At 56.8% G+C, this 18,076-nt stretch overlaps 1 protein-coding gene across 1 annotated transcript in view; it reads left to right on the top strand.

Moving 5' to 3' along the window:
• SPEG (striated muscle enriched protein kinase) overlaps positions 1-18,076 on the top strand; it is a 54,473-nt gene that overhangs the window by 11,346 nt on the left and 25,051 nt on the right. Inside the window, exons 5-11 of the mRNA XM_087819578.1 lie at positions 1,180-2,483; positions 4,272-4,415; positions 4,744-4,926; positions 13,767-13,942; positions 14,155-14,243; positions 15,173-15,348; positions 17,776-18,036. Coding sequence (XP_087675704.1) covers positions 1,180-2,483; positions 4,272-4,415; positions 4,744-4,926; positions 13,767-13,942; positions 14,155-14,243; positions 15,173-15,348; positions 17,776-18,036 — 2,333 coding nt within the window. The remainder of the gene's footprint in view (positions 1-1,179; positions 2,484-4,271; positions 4,416-4,743; positions 4,927-13,766; positions 13,943-14,154; positions 14,244-15,172; positions 15,349-17,775; positions 18,037-18,076) is intronic.

Here is an 18,076-nt window from a genome sequence, read left to right as displayed (position 1 = left end):
TAGCACCATTTTCTAGCTGTCTCACCTTGCTAAGGCACCCTTACCTCTTTAAGCCTCAGTTTCTTCATCTGTAAATGGACCTGGTAACAGTTCCTATCTGAAAGGATTGTTTCGAGGATTAAATGACAGTGCACTTAAAGCATTTGGTACAAGCCTGGCACACAACGAGCCATTTCGTACTTTTTACTAAGCTCTCTCTAATGTGTCAGGTGTGATGTTAACATCTCAGATTCATTTTGTTGCTAATCTTTGTTTGATGTGCTCCCCAAGGGTCCAGATAGGGGAAACTGAGGCCCAGCTCTTGGACCTCAAAGCTCTGTAGGCGAGGAGTACTCTGGGCTGACCGGCTCCTTCCCGTCTCCTCTTCTCCCGCACTCCCAATTCAGGCCCACGCAGTAGTTATTTCTGAGCTGAGTTATTTCTGAGCATACCCCTTTGGGGAGCTTCTGTGCTTCTCCAGGGAGTTCCAAGGACTCAGGTAACTTTCCCAGGGGCAGGACAAAGTCAAAGGCCTGTCCTGGGAGCAGACTGATGAAATGGAATGGGAACCTGAGTATCCTAGCCTCCGACCCTAGGGACCCCAGCCACCACCTTCTGTGCCCTATCAGTACTGGGCTCAGGTCTGAGTTGGTGTTAGGGAACCCCAGGGATGGAGCATTGCACCTGGAAGGAGGCTTGAAAGGCTCCTGCCTGTTCTTCTGGGGCCCCTGTGATGGGGTCTGTCCTGCTGAGGACTGGCAGGACCGTGGGGGCCCGCTGGGGGCAGGGATGAGCGGGAGGCTGCATTCCTGAGGGGGCCCCTCCCCATCCAACCCTCCTGCCTTCCCTCACCACTGCATCCTTTGGGTCCCAGGCCTCATTCTTTTCTCTCTCACCGCTGTTTTGTTTCTGTTTCCCAGCTTCTGGGGCTGGGGGGAGGGGGCTGGTCAGAGCCCCCGCGGCTGAGTCTGTACCTGGACCCAGCCACTAGCCCAGTCTTCTGGGGCCAGGGCCGCCACCTCTCCCCAGCACAGCACCTGCTCTGGCTGCGCCTTCCTCTTTGGGGGGAGGGGGCGGAGGTCTGGCCCGTGTCACCCCCAAGCCTTCCCAGCATGCCCCACCACCAACTCCTGTCAAGAGCGGAGGGTCTAGGAGGGGAGGCCCCTGAATCTTCCACTCCTCTTCGTCTCGGTTCCGCAGCAGTGTCCCTCAGAGCGGCGTGCACAGGGACGAGCCCGACCTGCAGCCTCTGCGGGCCAGCGAAGCCCCTCGTCGCCCGGCCCTACCGCCGCCGTCCAAATCCGCGCTGCTGCCCCCACCGTCCCCTCGGGTGGGTAAGCGGCCCCCGCCAGGACCCAGCGCCCAGCCCCCGGCCACCCCCACGGCGCCCCACCGGCGCGCTCCGGAGCCAGTGCTGCCCGAAGACGCCGCCGCCGAAGAGAAGCGAGGGAAGAAGGCCAAGTCGTCGGGGGCCCCGCCGGCGGGCCCCGCCGAGTCCCGGCCGCAGACGCCGCTGAGCGAGGCCTCGGGCCGCCTGTCGGCGCTGGGTCGCTCCCCGCGGCTGGCGCGCGCCGGCTCCCGCATCCTGGACAAGCTGCAGTTCTTCGAGGAGCGGCGGCGCAGCCTGGAGCGCAGCGACTCGCCGCCCGCGCCCCTGCGGCCCTGGGTGCCCCTGCGCAAGGCCCGCTCGCTGGAGCAGCCCAGGTCCCACGGTGACGCCTCGTGGGGGTCGCCCGGGGCCTCTCAGGAGGAGCTGCAGGCGCCCGCGGGCAGCGTGGCCGAGCGGCGCCGCCTGTTCCAGCAGAAGGCTGCCTCGCTGGACGAGCGCACGCGGCAGCGCAGCCCGGCCTCCGACCTCGAGCTGCGCTTCGCCCAGGAGCTGGGCCGCATCCGCCGCTCCACGTCGCGGGAGGAGCTGGTGCGCTCGCACGAGTCCCTGCGCGCCACGCTGCAGCGCGCCCCGTCCCCTCGGGAGCCCGGCGAGCCCCCGCTCTTCTCCCAGCCCTCCACCCCGAAGACCTCGCGGGCCGTGAGCCCCGCCGCCGCGCAGCCGCCCCCGCCCAGCGTCGCGGGGAGGCCCGCGGATGAGCCGGGGAGGCCCCGGAGCCGCGGGGCGGCGGGCAGGACAGAGCTGGGGGAAGGCCCGCAGCAGGAGGTTAGGCGCCGGGACCAGTTCCCGCTGACTCGGGGCAGAACCATCCAGGAGAGCCGGAGCCCCGTACCGCCCCCCGCCCCGGCCGACACCCCCGAGGCCAGGACAAAAGCTCCCGCCGGTCGGAAGCGGGAGCCCCCGGCACAAGCCGTGCGCTTCCTGCCTTGGGCCACGCCGGGCCCGGAGGGCGCTGCTGTGCCCCAGGCCTTGGAGAAGAACAGGGCGGGGCCTGAGGCCGAGAAGAGGCTGCGCAGAGGGCCGGAGGAGGATGGTCCCTGGGGGGCCTGGGACCGCAGAGGGACTCGTAGCCAGGGCAGAGGTCGCAGGGCCCGGCCCACCTCGCCTGAGCTCGGTAAGGCCCCCGGAAGCACCCAGAGGTGCTGGGACCTGGGTGGGAGGGCGTTTGGGGAGAGGGAAGCTGCTAGGCAGTTGCGAGGGTCTGGTTTCCCAGGGCATGGGCCCAGGCACAAGTTTGAGCGTAGGGTTGTGAAGGTTGCTGTGATAAAACCTGCCTGCCGGTGAGGCGGTGTGCGTGTGTTTTTATGGAGACTGGGTGGAGCTGAGGTGTGAGCAAAACCCGGTGCCCAGATGCCTGCATTAGTCCCCCACCCCCACCCCGTCCAGTGGCCTTCTACTTTGCGGGGTGAAGGACAACTGTGATGGAAGGCACTGGTGGAGATTTAAGGAGCTCCTCCACACACCGCCCCTCTGTGAGGGAAGAGACGGAAGGCTGCCTCAATAAATAATTTGTTAGGTCCCTGTTACAGGCAAGCCTTGGACCAGCCAATTCTCATCTCTGCCTCCCCATCCTGGCACCATCCCCTGGCCCATCTGTGGCCGCTAAGATCTGACCCAGTCTCCTAGCCTCCTCGCTCCCATCCTTGAGTCCCTGCATCCTGAGCTGACTGTGGTCCCATGCCAGCCTGTGTGTGGTCTCCCAGTCTTCCTGTGGGTGATGGCCAATAGCCAGACTGCCCCTGCCCCTAACTCTGCTCATCCTGAACATCACCTTGGGGCCCACTCCTGGGTTGAGGCAGAGGAAGCCATCCTTCATTCGTTCCCACCCCCTGCTGCTCCCCTCCTCCCTGGGCCCAAGAGACCCTGTGCATGCCTTTTTCATTGCATTTACCACCCTGTACTTTTCTTCAGCAGAATTACTTTATTTTTCATTTAAGTATCACCGTCTCAAAATTTCTAGAGATGATTAGGCCCCTGTCCATTGTTCTACTGGCCATTGTTATTGCATATGCACAGCTGTGTCCCAGGCATTGTTAACTGGGCACTTAGAGGGTATTTTAACTTAATCTGTATGCCAGCTTTGCAAGATATTGGGTATATTTATCAGCTCCATCTTACAGATAACAAAACTGAGGCACAGAGAGGTTATCTAATTTGTCCAAGTTTATGCAGCTAGAGGACAGCATAATTGGGATCCTCACTGCTCTTTGGCATTGCGCTTTATCTAGCTTATAGAACGGCAGAGTTAGAAAATACCCAGAGAAGTCTCTTTATGTGTCCAAGCGCCCTGTAAGCAGGAGCCACATCTTATTTCTTGTTATCTCCCTGGTGCCAAACAGAGCTTAGTATGCAGTCAGTACAGTGCTACTGTTTGATTAGTGGGCAGAATCAAAGCTGATTTTCATGATGCCTCTCAGAGGGCTGTAGGACCCACCTGCTACTCCTTCTTGTGAATAGGGTGGCATCATTAATATGACAGTACTCCATGTGTTGCCCTGTGACACCACTGTTACTGTTTTAGGTTTCTATTAGCTTGTGTTCTGTCTGTATGGAAGCCTGTAATATCCTGTGCCCCTCAGGGTCTGGTCTACCATCCCCAACCACTGATTGGTGTAAAGACACAGCACAGTTCCTGCCTTCCTCCAGAAACAACACTGTAGCTGAGGTTGAAGAGCAGCCAAACTAATATAGAGTCTGGGATGCCCCTTCCTGCTTGAGAACCCCACCTCTGCCTTCCCTTCTTCCCTGTCTCAGGACATTCAGGAAAGAGACCTTTTGCTCCCCAACCCCCACCTTCTAGGGTTTGGATTTCCAAGAAGAGGGGTTGCCATCACACCCTCTCCCCCTGAGTAATCTCCATAGGGACCACATCCCTTTACCCTGTCACCTGTGTCTCTGGCAGAGTCTTCGGACGACTCTTATGTGTCTGCTGGAGAAGAGCCCCTGGAGGCCCCCGTTTTTGAGATCCCCTTGCAAGATGCGGTGGTGGCCCCAGGGGCAGATGTGCTGCTCAAGTGTATCATCACCGCCAACCCCCCTCCCCAAGGTGAGCCCCAGAGTTGGGGGCTGGCTGGGGTTGAGACAGGGAGAGGTGGGGGAAGAGGGGAGATCATCTGCTCCACGGGGCTGGCCTGACTCCTGTGTGTGTGTGTGTGTGTGTGTGTGTGTGTGTGTGTGTGTGTGTGTGTGTTAGAGCTTTCCCAGAATCCCCTGAGAAAAGGGAGGGCAGGCCTGGGCTTCTGTGAGTGAGGGGAATCCTCAGAATTCCCTAGGGTGGGGAGAGGAGTGGTTTGGGTTCTGGGTGGGTGGGGGGCTTTGTCCCAGTGGGCCCCTGTGGGCCATGGAAACTTGGTCACCCTGCTGCATCCCCACAGTGTCCTGGCAGAAGGATGGGTTGGCGCTGCGCAGTGATGGCCACCTTCTCATCCGGGCTGAGGGTGAGCGGCATACCCTGCTGCTCCGGGAGGCCCGGACAGCTGATGCCGGGAACTACAAAGCTACCGCTACCAACGAGCTGGGCCAGGCCAGCTGTGCTGCCACGCTGGCTGTGAAACCTGGTAGGGAATCTGTGGGCCCCAGGGCCGGGTGGGGTGAGCAGTGACTCTTCCCTGTGGGCCCAGGTTCCCTTCCCACTCAACCTAGAGCTCAACTTTCAACTATCGTGCACAGTCTGTTCTCTGGTGTCCACTGCTCTGGTGGAAGCATTTTAAATGGCCTTGGCCTCAGGGCAGAGGCCAAATTCCCAAGGCACACACCAGGCTGGCCAATTCATGAAGTCACTGAAATTTGTCTTTAGGCATCCTCTAAATGCCATCCTTTCACGGCATTTCCCTGAACAGGGTCCTGTGGGGAAAGCAAATTATCCTTGAGTCTCAGAGAAAAAGAATCTCCGGGCTCGAAGGGCTTAAAAGCCATCAGGAACCTTCTGAGGTCACTTCCTTTTTAGAACAACCCCCTGTCCCCTTAAAGGAGATGCTTTTAAGTGCTTCCTCCCCTCCCCTGCTCCTTCTGTTGAACCCAGAGCTCCAAAGAGGGTGCAGTTGAGACCACCTCTTGGGAGTGGCAGTGGCTTGTTTTCTATTTTTATGAAAGTCCTCACTTGGTGTTGGACTACTTCCTTTGGATTTAAGCCCAGTTTCTTTCAGGTTCAGGCTAGGGCTGGACTGGTGTCCATGTACATGGCCAGTTCAACTTGTTCAGGTTGCTTGGCCTGACAATGTGCTGACCCTGGGCAGTTGGGGTTGGGGGGAAATGAGGCTGGGGAAGGGACATTCCAGAAGGAAAAGATGCAGACTCAACCCTCAAGGAGATTATCACTGAATGATGAACTCCATCAGAGCACTCAGGTTGGAGGAAAGTGCAGGGCAGATGAATCCTGTGCCTAGGTGGTCGAGCAGTGGGTCAGTGTGGAGGGATGCTGGATTGAGAGACATCGGGGCCCTGAAGGAGGCTGGGATTTAGACTGGCTGTGGGAGGGGCCCGGCATGCTAGGAGGGGAAAAAGCACACGCTGTTCTGTCCCTTTCTTTTACTCGGCCCTGCTGGTGACAAGATTACAGAGCCTGTCTTGCTGCTGTTTTAGGGCCTTAGCACCTTCATGATTAGGGAGTTCTTGGTGGTATATGACCCGAATCCAAGTCCTACTTTACACCCGTATGGTTGTACCTGTCTGACTTTGCAGAATGACAGGTCTTAGCTTACAGACCCCTCCCAGGAGCTCAGGTCTTAGGCTCTCTCCTTCCCCTCGCCGCTCCCACCTCAATGAATCATACCTTTCCCTCTACTGTGTGCTTTCCTTCCATCACCTCTGGGATCTGCTTCTGATTCTGCTCCCAGCTCCCCTTAGGGGGCCCAGGCTTGGCTCCAGGACTCCGGTCAATACCTGGTTGGGACTGAGATTTGGCAAGGAGTGAGGAGGGGTGCCCCAGTACTGGCTCGGGCCCATTTGGGAGCCTTTTATGGTTGGGAAGGAGGGTTGGGACAAGGCAGCTGTCTGCACTTGTCTTGCCTTTGCCTGCTGCACCTCCCTGCGTTTGTTTCCTCATTTGTAAACCAGAGATAATTATACTATTCACACAAAAGAAAGCAAATGTGTGAACGAGCTTTATGAACTGTAAAGCTGTAGACAAATGTTGGTTGGAGCTCAGGTTTCCTAGGAGGCTCTGGAAGCTGTCTTCCTTTTCTTCCCTTTTTTCCTACTGTCTGTGCCTTGGGGTCTCCCTGCCGCCCCTTACCAGGCCTGTAGCCCCCAGCCCCCTATATTTCCCAGCCTTTCATAGCATCTCTGTGCCTCTCCATCCTGGGGAGCCAGGGCATGCACCCAGAGAGCACCTCCTAAAAGTCAGACTGGCTCCAGGGCTCCAGGGCTTGAGGGGCAGGCACGTGGGTCCAGACTCAGCTCTTGTGGAGGAAGCAGACTTTCTTACCCTACAAGGCTCTGTTTGGTCCAGAGCAGCTGGATGGAGGCCAGTGGACGGGAGAGCAGCAAGAGTGGGTGGAACCAGTGGGTGGCACAGACATTTGGCAAAGGCCGGGGTCCCAGGCCTGGAGTTTGTAAGGAGTGAGGGGGTGGGGCTAGGGAAGGGTATTTGGCAGTGTGGCTGTGGGTGGGGTAGGAGTAGGTTGAGAGAAGGAGTGTCTAGTGTCTTTTGGGAAGAGGCCTTGTGGAACCACCTCCTTTTCTTGCTCCTTACTGACCCCTTTGGTAGCCAGGACTGGCTGCCCAGTGACCTCTTGGGGTGCCTACCCCAACAAGACCTGCTTTTGAAGACCCACAGATCCCAATTCTTGGTTGGGAACCACTGGGACAGGGAATCGGTAACTAGAGAATGTAGTTACCCTGGTGCTGTGGTCTGGGGGGCCCAGTCTGTTCTCACCAGCTCTGGCAGCCCCACCCAGCCCTGGATCCCTCCCACCCTGCCCCACCCCCCTGAATAACTGCTGAGACCATAGTTGAGCTCCTGAAAGGTGTGTGTGTATTGGAGCAGGGGGTTGGAGAGTTCGTGGAATGAGCTTAACTGAAGCTAAGCACTTCACAGCTGCCTGCATCCATCACACAGGCATTTATTGAGTCCCGACTGGACGCCAAGTGCTACATCTCTCTAAACAGTTTCATGTGTTTGGAGAATGGCATATGCTTTTTTCCAAACCCTTTCACATCTCTACCCTTACTTGAGCTACATCACACCATGTACAGTTGACCCTTGAACAGTGCGGGGGTTAGGGGCACCTACTGCCGTTACAGTAGAAAATCCGCATGTAACTTAGTTGGCCCTCCATGTGGGCACATTCCCAACTGCCAGCTAACCCTTGAACAACACGGGTTTGAACTGCTCGGACCAATTGGAAAAAAATCCTTGTATAAGGGACTATTGCAGTTCAAACCCGTGTTGTTCAGGACCAACTGTACATCTCTTGGAGGGACATAACATGTGATGACATTCCCAGTTTACAAGTGGGAAGATGAAACCGTGGAGAGTGAAGCGACACTGAGATAGCACAAGGCCAGGGCCTCTACTTAGCATCCGTAATCTGCTTAGGGATGCTATAAGCAGCAGGCGATTGAAATACTCACCTATGAAGCAAGTAAACTCAGTGTGATGGCAGATGAACATAATGTGACTAGTTAGCATCTCCCGAGCCCTTTGTATGTACCAGGCCCTGTACTGATTGGGTTCTTACATTGAATCCACCCTGTGAGGTAGGTTCTATTTATTATGCCTATGTTACAGATGAGGAAACTGAGACTTGGAAAGCTTTAGCAAATTGCTCTAGAGTAGCACTGACCAATAGAACTTTCTGTGATGATAAAAATATTATATATGTGCTCAGTCTGATATGGTAGCCACTAGCCACATGTGGCTACTGAGCACTTGAAATGTGACTTGTGCGACCGAAGAGTTAATTTTTCATTTCATTTTCATAAATGTCCATTTAAATGGTCTCAGTGGCTAGCAGTTACCCTATTTGCTCAGCTGTAGGAGCATAGCGTCAGTGGGAAACTGGGTGTGATTTGAAGCCCTCCCATGGATCTCCCAAGCCTATACTCCTAACCACTGCACCGTATACTGTCTACTTTCCTCTACCCAAGAGGTTCAAGGTTCAGGTAGAATTATGCTCATCGGCAGTCTTTGAGGACAAAGACTGCTGATGGCCTTGGGTTTTTCTCTCCTTCCTCTCCTCACTTTCCCTTTCTACCATGGCTGTGGTTCTGCTTTGTTTCCCTACACGCCTGGTATGCACACAATCGGCTCACCTCACCAAGGGCTCTGGTCAGGAGGAAGGGGGACGTGGGTGACTCCATGTGCCCAGGCCTTCATCCTGTTGCTTGCAGTCCTCCCCTCAAGCATAGGTCTCAATTTGATCCCAAGGTTCTAGCATTTTCCAGTGGAGGCCTTGGCCTCCTCACTAACTAGCCACCATGTCCTCATCTGTACAGCAAGGATCATAACTCTTGGGTTGCTTTCTCGGTAAGACTTGTGAGGCTCTGCAGGGTTGAAGGTTTAGCTAAGGACCTTTGGGCCAGAGGATATGGCTTATCAAAACTCATTTGGGTCCCATCTGTTTGATGACACTATCACAACAGAAAAGAGGTGGTTTGGGGAGGTCAGGAATATAAAGGGAAAGAAGGGAATCATAGCCCCCTTCTCCTCCTGACTCTGGCTCTGGCCCTGGCCCGGCCCCAGCAGGTTCTCACTTGTGAAGTCAGTGGCCGCCTGTGGAGGGGATCTTGGAATGCCACATGGCCCTGTTGTCCATCCTTGGGATTTGGACAGCACCTAAAAAAGCAAGTTCAGTCCTTGACTGGACTCAGCCCTTCCTCCCCACTCTGTCTACCAGAAGCAGGTCTGCCCCAACAGGTGTCCCCCAGGGCTGCTACCTCAGAATGGGGGTCATCATGCACAGCCTATCAGAAGAATGGGGACCTAATTTACTGTGGGTGCCAGTGCTTATCTAACATGGAGCAATCCTAAATAATCATAGGGAAGACATTAACCACCTCCATGCCTAGGTCAGGCTGACCATGTGAAATGCTCTCTGCTTCCTTGTTCATTTTTAAACCAAACTGAAACATTCTCAGCACAACTCTTCCTCTTTCCCTCACTTCCATGGTGGGATTACCACAGTGGGCATTTACGCAAGTCACCTCTGGAGGAACCCACAGAGAGTGCGGGCGGACAGCCGCTGTGAGCAGCCAGGCCACATACAAGGCTGCGACCCTCCAGCACACTGCTCCCTTCCGCAGACTCCTCAGGGAGCTCCCTGAGCCCTCAGGGTAAAGGCCACACTCCGGAAACTGGCCTCCACCTTCTGGACCTGAAGAGGACCTGAGGGTGGCTGGAGGCAGCTGAGGCAGAGGGAGGGACCTGCTCCAACATTGTCACATCCCATTTCTTTCTTCTCCACCTAGTTCTGTAGCCAGAGGGGTTGAGCTACAGTTCTCTGCACACGCTTTCTGCCTCTGAACATTTGCTCCTGTGATTTCCTCTCCCAGGATTGCTTTTTTTTCTGCTTAAACTAAACCCTTATTTCTAATACCACTCCTTCCCTCAGTCCCCTTCTTCCGTGAGCCAAGAGTAATGTCCTATTGTCTTCATTCCTGTGGCCTTATCTGCCTCCCTCTTGCCACCTTATCCCTGTTTCCTCTTATAGTCGTGTGTGTATCTGGCTTATCATCCATATCAGCCAGAAGGCTCCTGAGGTTATGGCTGTGCTTTGGCTATCTTAGCCCTTGCAGCCATACCTGGAGGGCCTCCTGGACGGTCAAGGGCTGTGTGTGAGCTGACAGTAGGGGGCAGAGATACCCAAGACTTTCCAAGCCCCTGGAAGAACCTGGGTAACACGTAGAGGCTGGGGGGAGACACACGTCTGCAAAGGGTAGTGAGGATTTGCCTAAGAGTGGAAGGTGGGAGACAGAGACTGTAGAGCAGTGGTCCTCAAAGTGTTGTCCTCAGACCAGGGGCACCAGCATCACCTTGAGAATGTGTTATAGATGCACATTGCTCACCCCAGCCCTGACCTAGTGAATCAGAGACTCAGGGTGGGTCCCAGCAACCTATATCTTAAGGAGCTTTCTGGGTGATTCTGGTGAATGGTGAATTTGAGAACCACTGCCGTAGAGTTAGGGACCTTGCGCAGGTGGGAGGCCAGGTGGAATAGTGGGAACACATGGACTGTGGAGCTAGACCTCTGAGGTTCAGAGCCCTGCCCTAAAGTTTGGTGGCTGAGTGAGATGGGACTGAGTGATGCCACCTCTTAGGGTTATCGTCCTCCTTACACTGGGTCATGTGGGTCCCTAAACTTCCATGTGCTTAAGAATCAACTAAGTGCTTTTGAAAATGCAGTTTCTTGACCTCTATTCCAAGAAATCTAATTTTTCAGGTCAGAGTGAGGCCCAGGAATTTATAGTTTAAACAGGCTCCTGGGTGGTCCTGATGTGGGTGGTTCAAGGACCATCCTAGAAGCCCTGATGTGGAGGGCCTTAAGTGATGCCTTTCCTGTAGCTGGCTGTGACTGTTTCTATTGTGAGAACACCTCAGGGGATGTTGGGATCAGTATTGAGCGGGATACACTGGTCTGGGGAGGGAGGGCTCCCCAACTTGTGGGCTCCCCAAGGCCAATACTTCGATCAAGTGAGTCTTACCTGGGAGCAGTGTTGAAAGGCCAGACATGTGCAGAGTCAGCATGTTGTGCAGTGGTGGGAGGGGCAGGGGCAGCGCGTACATGGTGGGCATGTGTGCGTCTAGGTTTGGGGGTGTACCTGCTCCCCACTCCCTGGCTGGTGTAACTATGTTTCAGACAGTGAGAGCTGGTCTTGTGGGTGGAGCAGGGCTGGGTGTGGGGACTGGTTACAAAGATGGTTTTAGTGTGGGACCAATGAAAAGTGGGGTGGTACCAGGGCTTCGTGTGGAACCCTAGAGGCTCTGGGACCTGGAGACAGAGATCCCTGATCAGCCTCCTTGGCCACACAGCTTTGGGAGTATAGAAGGGTAGGGGCCATGGCCTTGTTTCATAGAGGCCCAGTTCTACCCTCTCTGTAGCCTGAGCCTCCTGCCTAGGCTTCTCTGACAGCCCCCCCTCTTGAGGAGCTTGAAGGACTCTGGTTAGCTGGGTCACTGGATGCCCCCAGGGTGCTGTTCCCCTAGCCACCACCAGGGGTCTCTGGGGCTCCCTGCAAACTTTACCCATCTGCTTTAATCTCTCCTCTCCCTCCCTCCCTGGGGCATGCGTGGCCTCAGCTCTGCCCAACCTGGAGGTGACTCAAGAGGTCACCAGGATCCACAGAGGGGAGGGGCCCCTGCCTGTGATATCAGCATCAGCTAATGGCAAGCCCTAAGCAGATGCTCACCAAGTGGCCATTCTGACTTCCTTCCCCACCCCCACTTCAAGACAGCCAGTCTGAATGGTGAGCCCCCCTCCTCTGCCAGTTCCCCCCTTCTTCACTGGCAATGATGGGAAACACAGGTCATAGCTTGGGAATGTGGCCCTGGGCAGGGGTGATAGGAGGAGGGAGAAGGACATGTGACCTCTCAACGGCTCCCCTACTCTACTGCTCTCTCTCCAAGCCCCTTTCCCACCCCAGATGCAGAGGGGTGCTGGTTGTGAGGGACTATTTGAGGAAGCAGCCCCTGCCTCCTGCCTGTTGGCCCTGGTGGAGCTGATGGGGTGAGGGACAGTTGCCAGCCAGGAACGTCTGTAAGAAGAGTGTTGGGCACAGGCCCAAACCTGCCATGGCAGGATGGGGAGACAGAGATGGGATTCTGGGCCCACTCAGGTAGAGGGTGCTTCTCTGGGAAGGAGGCTGAGGGTCCTGACAGTTCTCTGATTCTCAGCACCAGAGAAAACGGTGGGGCTTGTTGGGGATCTTGGTGGTTTGGTCAGAGCAAGGGTCATCATAGGGGCTATCTGTCTCCAGTACCTCCTCTGTTGGACCCGTCTAATCGAATGGGTCAGGGCAAGCGTCTTGGATGCTGCAGTGCAGTGCCACCCCCATCTTCCCCTGGGGACCAAGGCCCTGGCACTTTGAATCGAGGCACCACTGAGGGGGCTTTGTGCTTGTCAGGGTCCAGAAGCTGTAAGGAGAGAAAAGGCAGATCCTGCTGCTTGGGAATGAGCAGGGTGGCTAAATACAGCCGTGCTGTACTCTGCCCCTCCCCTCTCCTCCCCCTCCACTCCAGGCCCAGGCTGCTTGTGGTCTCAGCAGGCACCACCTCCCCAGCCAGCTGCCTGCCTGCCACCCAGCCTGTCCCCACCAAGCCAGCCCCCACCTCCTCCTTCCCCTCCCCCAGGACCTCGTGCAGAGCCTCAGCAGGGTCAGCGAGTGAGTGGGGCTGGGCAGGCTGGGCTCTTGCTCTCTGGGGAGCCTGGCAGGGTGGGTAGTGGGCAGGCAGCAGAAGGGCCTGGTGCCAGGGCAGAGCCTTCTGGACAAGCGCAGGCTGGGGTCCGTGTGCAGAATCTCGAGGTGAGTTGGGGTGCAGCCCTGTGGGGGGCTGGGCCACAGGGGCTTGGGGTGGGGGAACCGGGAGGAGGGGCCAGGGGGCTGTGGAAGATTCATGTCTGTATTTGGCAGTCGGCTAGGAGCCAGCTCAGTGAGACTGGGCCACTGGCCAGTTGCAGGGGAGGGCGTCAGGGCCCTGGGGACACCCCTCCCCCAAAGACACACTGGTGCCCCCTCCTCTTCCCCAGGCTGAGCTACCTTTCTCTGTGGATGACTCAGACTCTGCTTTCCCATCCCCTGAGAGTTTTGGGGTCCATGCTTTAAGGCTGGGGCCAACAGGTGCCTCTGGGGTATCTGGGGCAGGAAGCTGAGAAGGGAGAGGGGGAAGGGCAGGCTGGACAGTGCCGCCTCATTGGCCCTGGCACTGAGGTCAGGATGGGGCTTGTCTGAGGTGTGTGTTCCTCTGCACCAGGCCCAGCTCACCCAAGAAATGGGTGTCCTGGTTGTGCTACTCTGGGGTCCAGAAACATGAACCACCTGCATTAGGAACCTGCTGTCTGTGCCAGGAATGTGGGTTCTCGGCTCCAGTGGAGGCCCACATCTCCCACAAGGCCTAGGAGCAGCCTCTCTACTGCCTGAATCCTTGGCCCCAGGCCATTACCTATGGTTCCCTCCACTCAGGAGGATCAGCAGGGTCAGTGTTGGGAAGGTCTGTAGCAGAGCAGGGTTCAGGGACTCGGGGACAGGAAATACCTGGCAAGGTCACGTAGCAGACGAGCCCCAGGAAGTGAAGTCAGAACTGGGCCAGCCTGTAGGAAACCTCTCACCTCCCAGGCTCTGCCATTCCAGACCTTATCAGGTCTTTGATCCCTGGCTCATCCACCCAACTCTCAGTCTCTCTACCCCCCTTCCTCTTCTGGCATCTCTGTGTGCCACTGTCTCTCCTCCATCTCTCCTCCAGGTGGGTCCACATCCCCTTTCAGCAGCCCCATCACCTCTGACGAGGAGTACCTGAGCCCCCCAGAGGAGTTCCCAGAGCCTGGGGAGACCTGGCCCCAACCCCCCACCATGAAGCTCAGTCCCAGCCAGAACCGCCGCTCCTCAGACACTGGCTCCAAGGCACCCCCCACCTTCAAGGTCAGACCCCTGAGCAGTCTCAGCCCCCTGAGTACTTCCATTCCCTCGTGTCGCCTCTTGTTCTTGGGGCCACACCAGGCTCCAGTACCACCTGGAGCTTGACCCCATTAACCCAGAGCCAGCCTCAGACTGGGGTGGAAGAAGCCTCTGTCCCAGATCTCACATCCCCCAGGAACTGAAGCTGGGCCCTGACACTTTGGGGTTCCCTTCAGGTCTCCCTTATGGACCAGTCAGTAAGAGAAGGCCAAGATGTTACCATGAGCATCCGTGTGCAGGGGGAGCCCAAGCCCGTGGTCTCCTGGTGAGTAGTAGCCGCTAATGGCCACCTGCCTACTCCCCCCACTCCAGGCTTGGCCTTGTGAGACCTGGCTCTGGGTAGAGGGACTGGGCCCTTTGTGGACTTCCCCATGATCTGCAGAGGGCCACATCCCATGTACAGTGGCGCCACTCCCCCCAGCCTGCTCCTGCCCCTGCCTCTGCCGGGCTTCAGGGCTCATTCGTGGCTTCCTTCTGGGCGAGGGGTTTGGGTAACAAATGATCTCCTGTCTGTTCACTTGTGATGAACATCCTGGAGCCATCTCACCCCTGGAGAAGGCTGCCCACCCCCGCCCCAGTCCACTGACAACAGAGTGACTTTTGAGGTCTTTTCTGCACCCAGCCCTGTGCTAGGCCCAGGTGGGACCATCTGTTTCTGAGCTTCCAGAGCCCAGAGTTCGATTCGGGGCTCTTCTGCGGTGTTGCACCCCAGGTGCTTGGCACTTTGATTAGTTCACTTAGGGTTTTTTTATTGTTTTGTGTTCTATTTTTCATTTTTAATTGATTGTCTCATTCCCAATGTGATTTCTTAACATTATAAGTTATTTCATGTCCCTTTTGGGAAGTGGAAAAGCTATGTGTTCATTATAAATAAATAAAAATAAGACATGAGGAAATTTAAGAGCTATTAAGAGCTGAATAGCATGGCACCACTCTAAGTGCAGTTAGGTTCCTAGGAAGGAGCGAACCAGGTGGGCAGATATGGCCTGGAAGTTTCTGGTGGAGGTGGGATGGCAGAGTCAGGGCAAAAACCTAACCTGTAACAGAGGGGTGCCAGTGTTCAGTGGGACAGATATGGGGAGGGGACAAATGATGTGCAGGGAAGAGAGGCCTGCTTGGCTCTGTATCCTCACTTCCCTACATGTGCAGGTGAGGACCCTGGGCCCTGGGACTGAATTCTTGCCCCTCCGACAGGCTGAGAAACCGCCAGCCTGTGCGCCCAGACCAGCGGCGCTTTGCAGAGGAGGCAGAGGGTGGGCTGTGCCGGCTGAGGATCCTGGCGGCTGAGCGGGGTGATGCTGGCTTCTACACTTGCAAAGCAGTTAACGAGTATGGCGCTCGGCAGTGTGAGGCCCGCCTGGAAGTCCGAGGTGAGTATATCACACTCTCCATGAACCCCTCAACCTGGTCCTCACCTTGTTGCCAACTTTCACACAACCTCAGTGATGGGATGCCAGAACTGAAAGGGCCTCAAGTGAGCCCCAAGTTTAGCTGCTCATATTGCAGTTGCGTAAACTAAGGGCAAGTGACTTGCCCAGGCCACACAGCAAGTTGCTCAGTGCTCAGTACTATGCAGTACTGCCTCCCCCATGCTCAGTCATGCCTGCCCCTGATGTCAGCCAGAGACCTTGCTTCCTGCCACTGACCATCCTCTCCCTACACTATTCTAAGCCTTTGTCACTTTGCCCTTCTCAGGCCCCTCCCTCACACCCACTCCTCTCTCTTATTACCCATCTCATTGCTGTGTAGAATCTACTGTGGTTGGGGGTGGCAGTGGGGAATGTCTGATAGTTGGACCCGTTCGGAGGGACCCTTGGGGTGACTTCGGCATGGAGCATCACAGGGACCTCAGGGGTGCCAGGGTGAGCAGAGCAGAAATGTGGAGAGGGCTGGGTCCCAGAATCGGGCATAAGAGCAGGGGACCTTACAGGCATTGGGGATGGTGGGCCCTAGCCAGGCTGCCCTCGGGGCTGGTGCTTTTCTTCCCCAGGACTGGCCATTTGCCCCACAATTCCCCTCCCCTTTCCCTGTGGGCAGTTCAGGGCTGGGAACTCCTCAGCTCCACACTCAGCCATTGTCACTCCCTTCCTGGCAGAGGCCAGCTCTAAGAGCATCCAGGATCCCCCCAGACTGCTGCTGGAGCCTGGACCCTAACAGCCATGGTTGCCTCTGCTGAGCCCTGCCTGCCTCAGTTACTGGGCTCTGTGCCTCCTGTTCCTGGGGTGGCCTCCTTCTCAGTCCCTGAATTCTTCTATATCTACTCCCTACCCCCATCCCCACAGTCTGGTCCTCATTACCCTTCAGGGCCTGGCTCTGCCCTGCTTCTCATGTTAACCCACATCTTGGTGCTTTTCTCTCTATGGGATTCATCTCAACATCCCTCAGGTTTTGGGGTGCTCCTGATACCTGTGAATGCCTCTCCCCTGGGTGCCCAGGGCCTCTACCTGCCCAGGAAACTCAGAGACCCGGCCTCTGGTTGGCTGCCTGCCCCCCACCCAGGCCTGCTCTTGGGGGAGCTGAACGTGGCAGTGCCCTGGCCATGTGAAAGGCAGCTGTCCATGCTGGGGGCCTAGCCAGGCTGCGTGCGCGCCTGTGTGTGCGTGTGCGTGAGCGTGTACTGCACTAACCTGCCGCTTGCTGACTGAGGTTTTTGTCTGTACACAGGCGAGTGAGCTCAGGGGGCCGCCTGCGCTCCCCCCCGATACCCTCCGAGCCGCGCCCCTGTCTCAGGCACCTCTCGGACCTCGCTGTGTTTCACTGCCTCCTGCCCACAGACCCTGCCGGCCTGGACCCTGTTCCAGCCTCCCCGCCCCTCCCTTCCCCTTGCAGCATCCTGGGATAGCCATGGGCCCCTGTGGACCCCTCCCTCCCCAAGTGGACATATGGCTGGGCAGGCCAGGCGCCTCCACATGGACTGAGTGCCAGGAAAGGGTGGCCATGAGGGGTATCAAGACCCCCTCCCAGTCTCTCCCCGCAGGGGAGCACCCAGCAAGCGCATGTGCTACCGCTGCTATAGGCCCTGTCTGTCTATCCGTTTGTCTGTCTGTGTGTCTGTGACAGTCAGGGAAGGATACCTTGGAGCTGGCATGAAGTAAAGCTGAAGGGGAGAGACAGGGCATAGCATCTGCAGGATGGAGGGGCCCAGAGAGGTAGAGTGCTGTTGACAAGGGGCTCATGAAAAGGGGGCAGAGCACTGACCATTCCAGAAATGGGTTTCAAATGGCACAACACACTATTTCACAAGAGACCAAAAGCCAGAGGCCCCGGGCCCTGTGCTGATGAGGAGGCCTGGCTGAGTCCTGGCTGTGGGCAGTTTTAGGGCCCATTTGGGGCTCTCCCTTTTACTGTCAGAGCCTGGGAGGCTCTGTCTGGGAATAAGGGAGTTAGCCAGACCTGACACAGGAGCAGGGACCTACTGTAGAGGGCATGGAGAGATTCAGAAATACCTGTTTCTTAGTTCAAATAAAGTCCAGTTTGTACCCAGCTGGTGTGCTGTGTGGTTTTTTTTCCGCCGCCGTCTCTGCCCCTACACGACCCTCAGTTTCTCCGTCCTTGATTCCTTCTGCTTCCCCTGAGTTCCCCCTCCCTGGCCCAGCTGGGGTTGCCATCCTGAAGCCAGGCCTGAGACCTCCTTGCTGTCCTGGCCAGCCAGCGGGTGGGCTTTCCCTCTGTCTCCAAAGGAACAAAATGCATCTCTCTCTCTGTGTCTGTCTGTCTCTCTCTGTGTGCGTGTGTGTGTCTCCCTCGCCTCGTGTGTCTCTGCTCCATGTGTGCCCCCCATGGCCGCTTCCCCCCAGCACACCCTGAGAGCCGGTCCCTGGCCGTGCTGGCCCCCCTGCAGGACGTGGACGTGGGGGCCGGGGAAATGGCGCTGTTTGAGTGCCTGGTGGCGGGCCCTGCTGACGTGGAGGTGGACTGGCTGTGCCGAGGCCGCCTGCTGCAGCCTGCGCTACTCAAATGCAAGATGCATTTTGATGGCCGGAAGTGCAAGCTGCTGCTCACCTCTGTGCATGAGGACGACAGTGGAGTCTACACCTGCAAGCTCAGCACGGCCAAAGGTAACTGCCCACTTGGGCCCTGGGGCTGCCTTGGGCACCC

Source organism: Miniopterus natalensis, chromosome 8, assembly GCF_054644295.1.
Source record: "Miniopterus natalensis isolate mMinNat1 chromosome 8, mMinNat1.hap1, whole genome shotgun sequence".
NCBI lineage: Eukaryota > Metazoa > Chordata > Mammalia > Chiroptera > Miniopteridae > Miniopterus > Miniopterus natalensis.
Note: the sequence above shows the minus strand (reverse complement) of the source record. Positions and strands in the feature narration are given on the sequence as shown.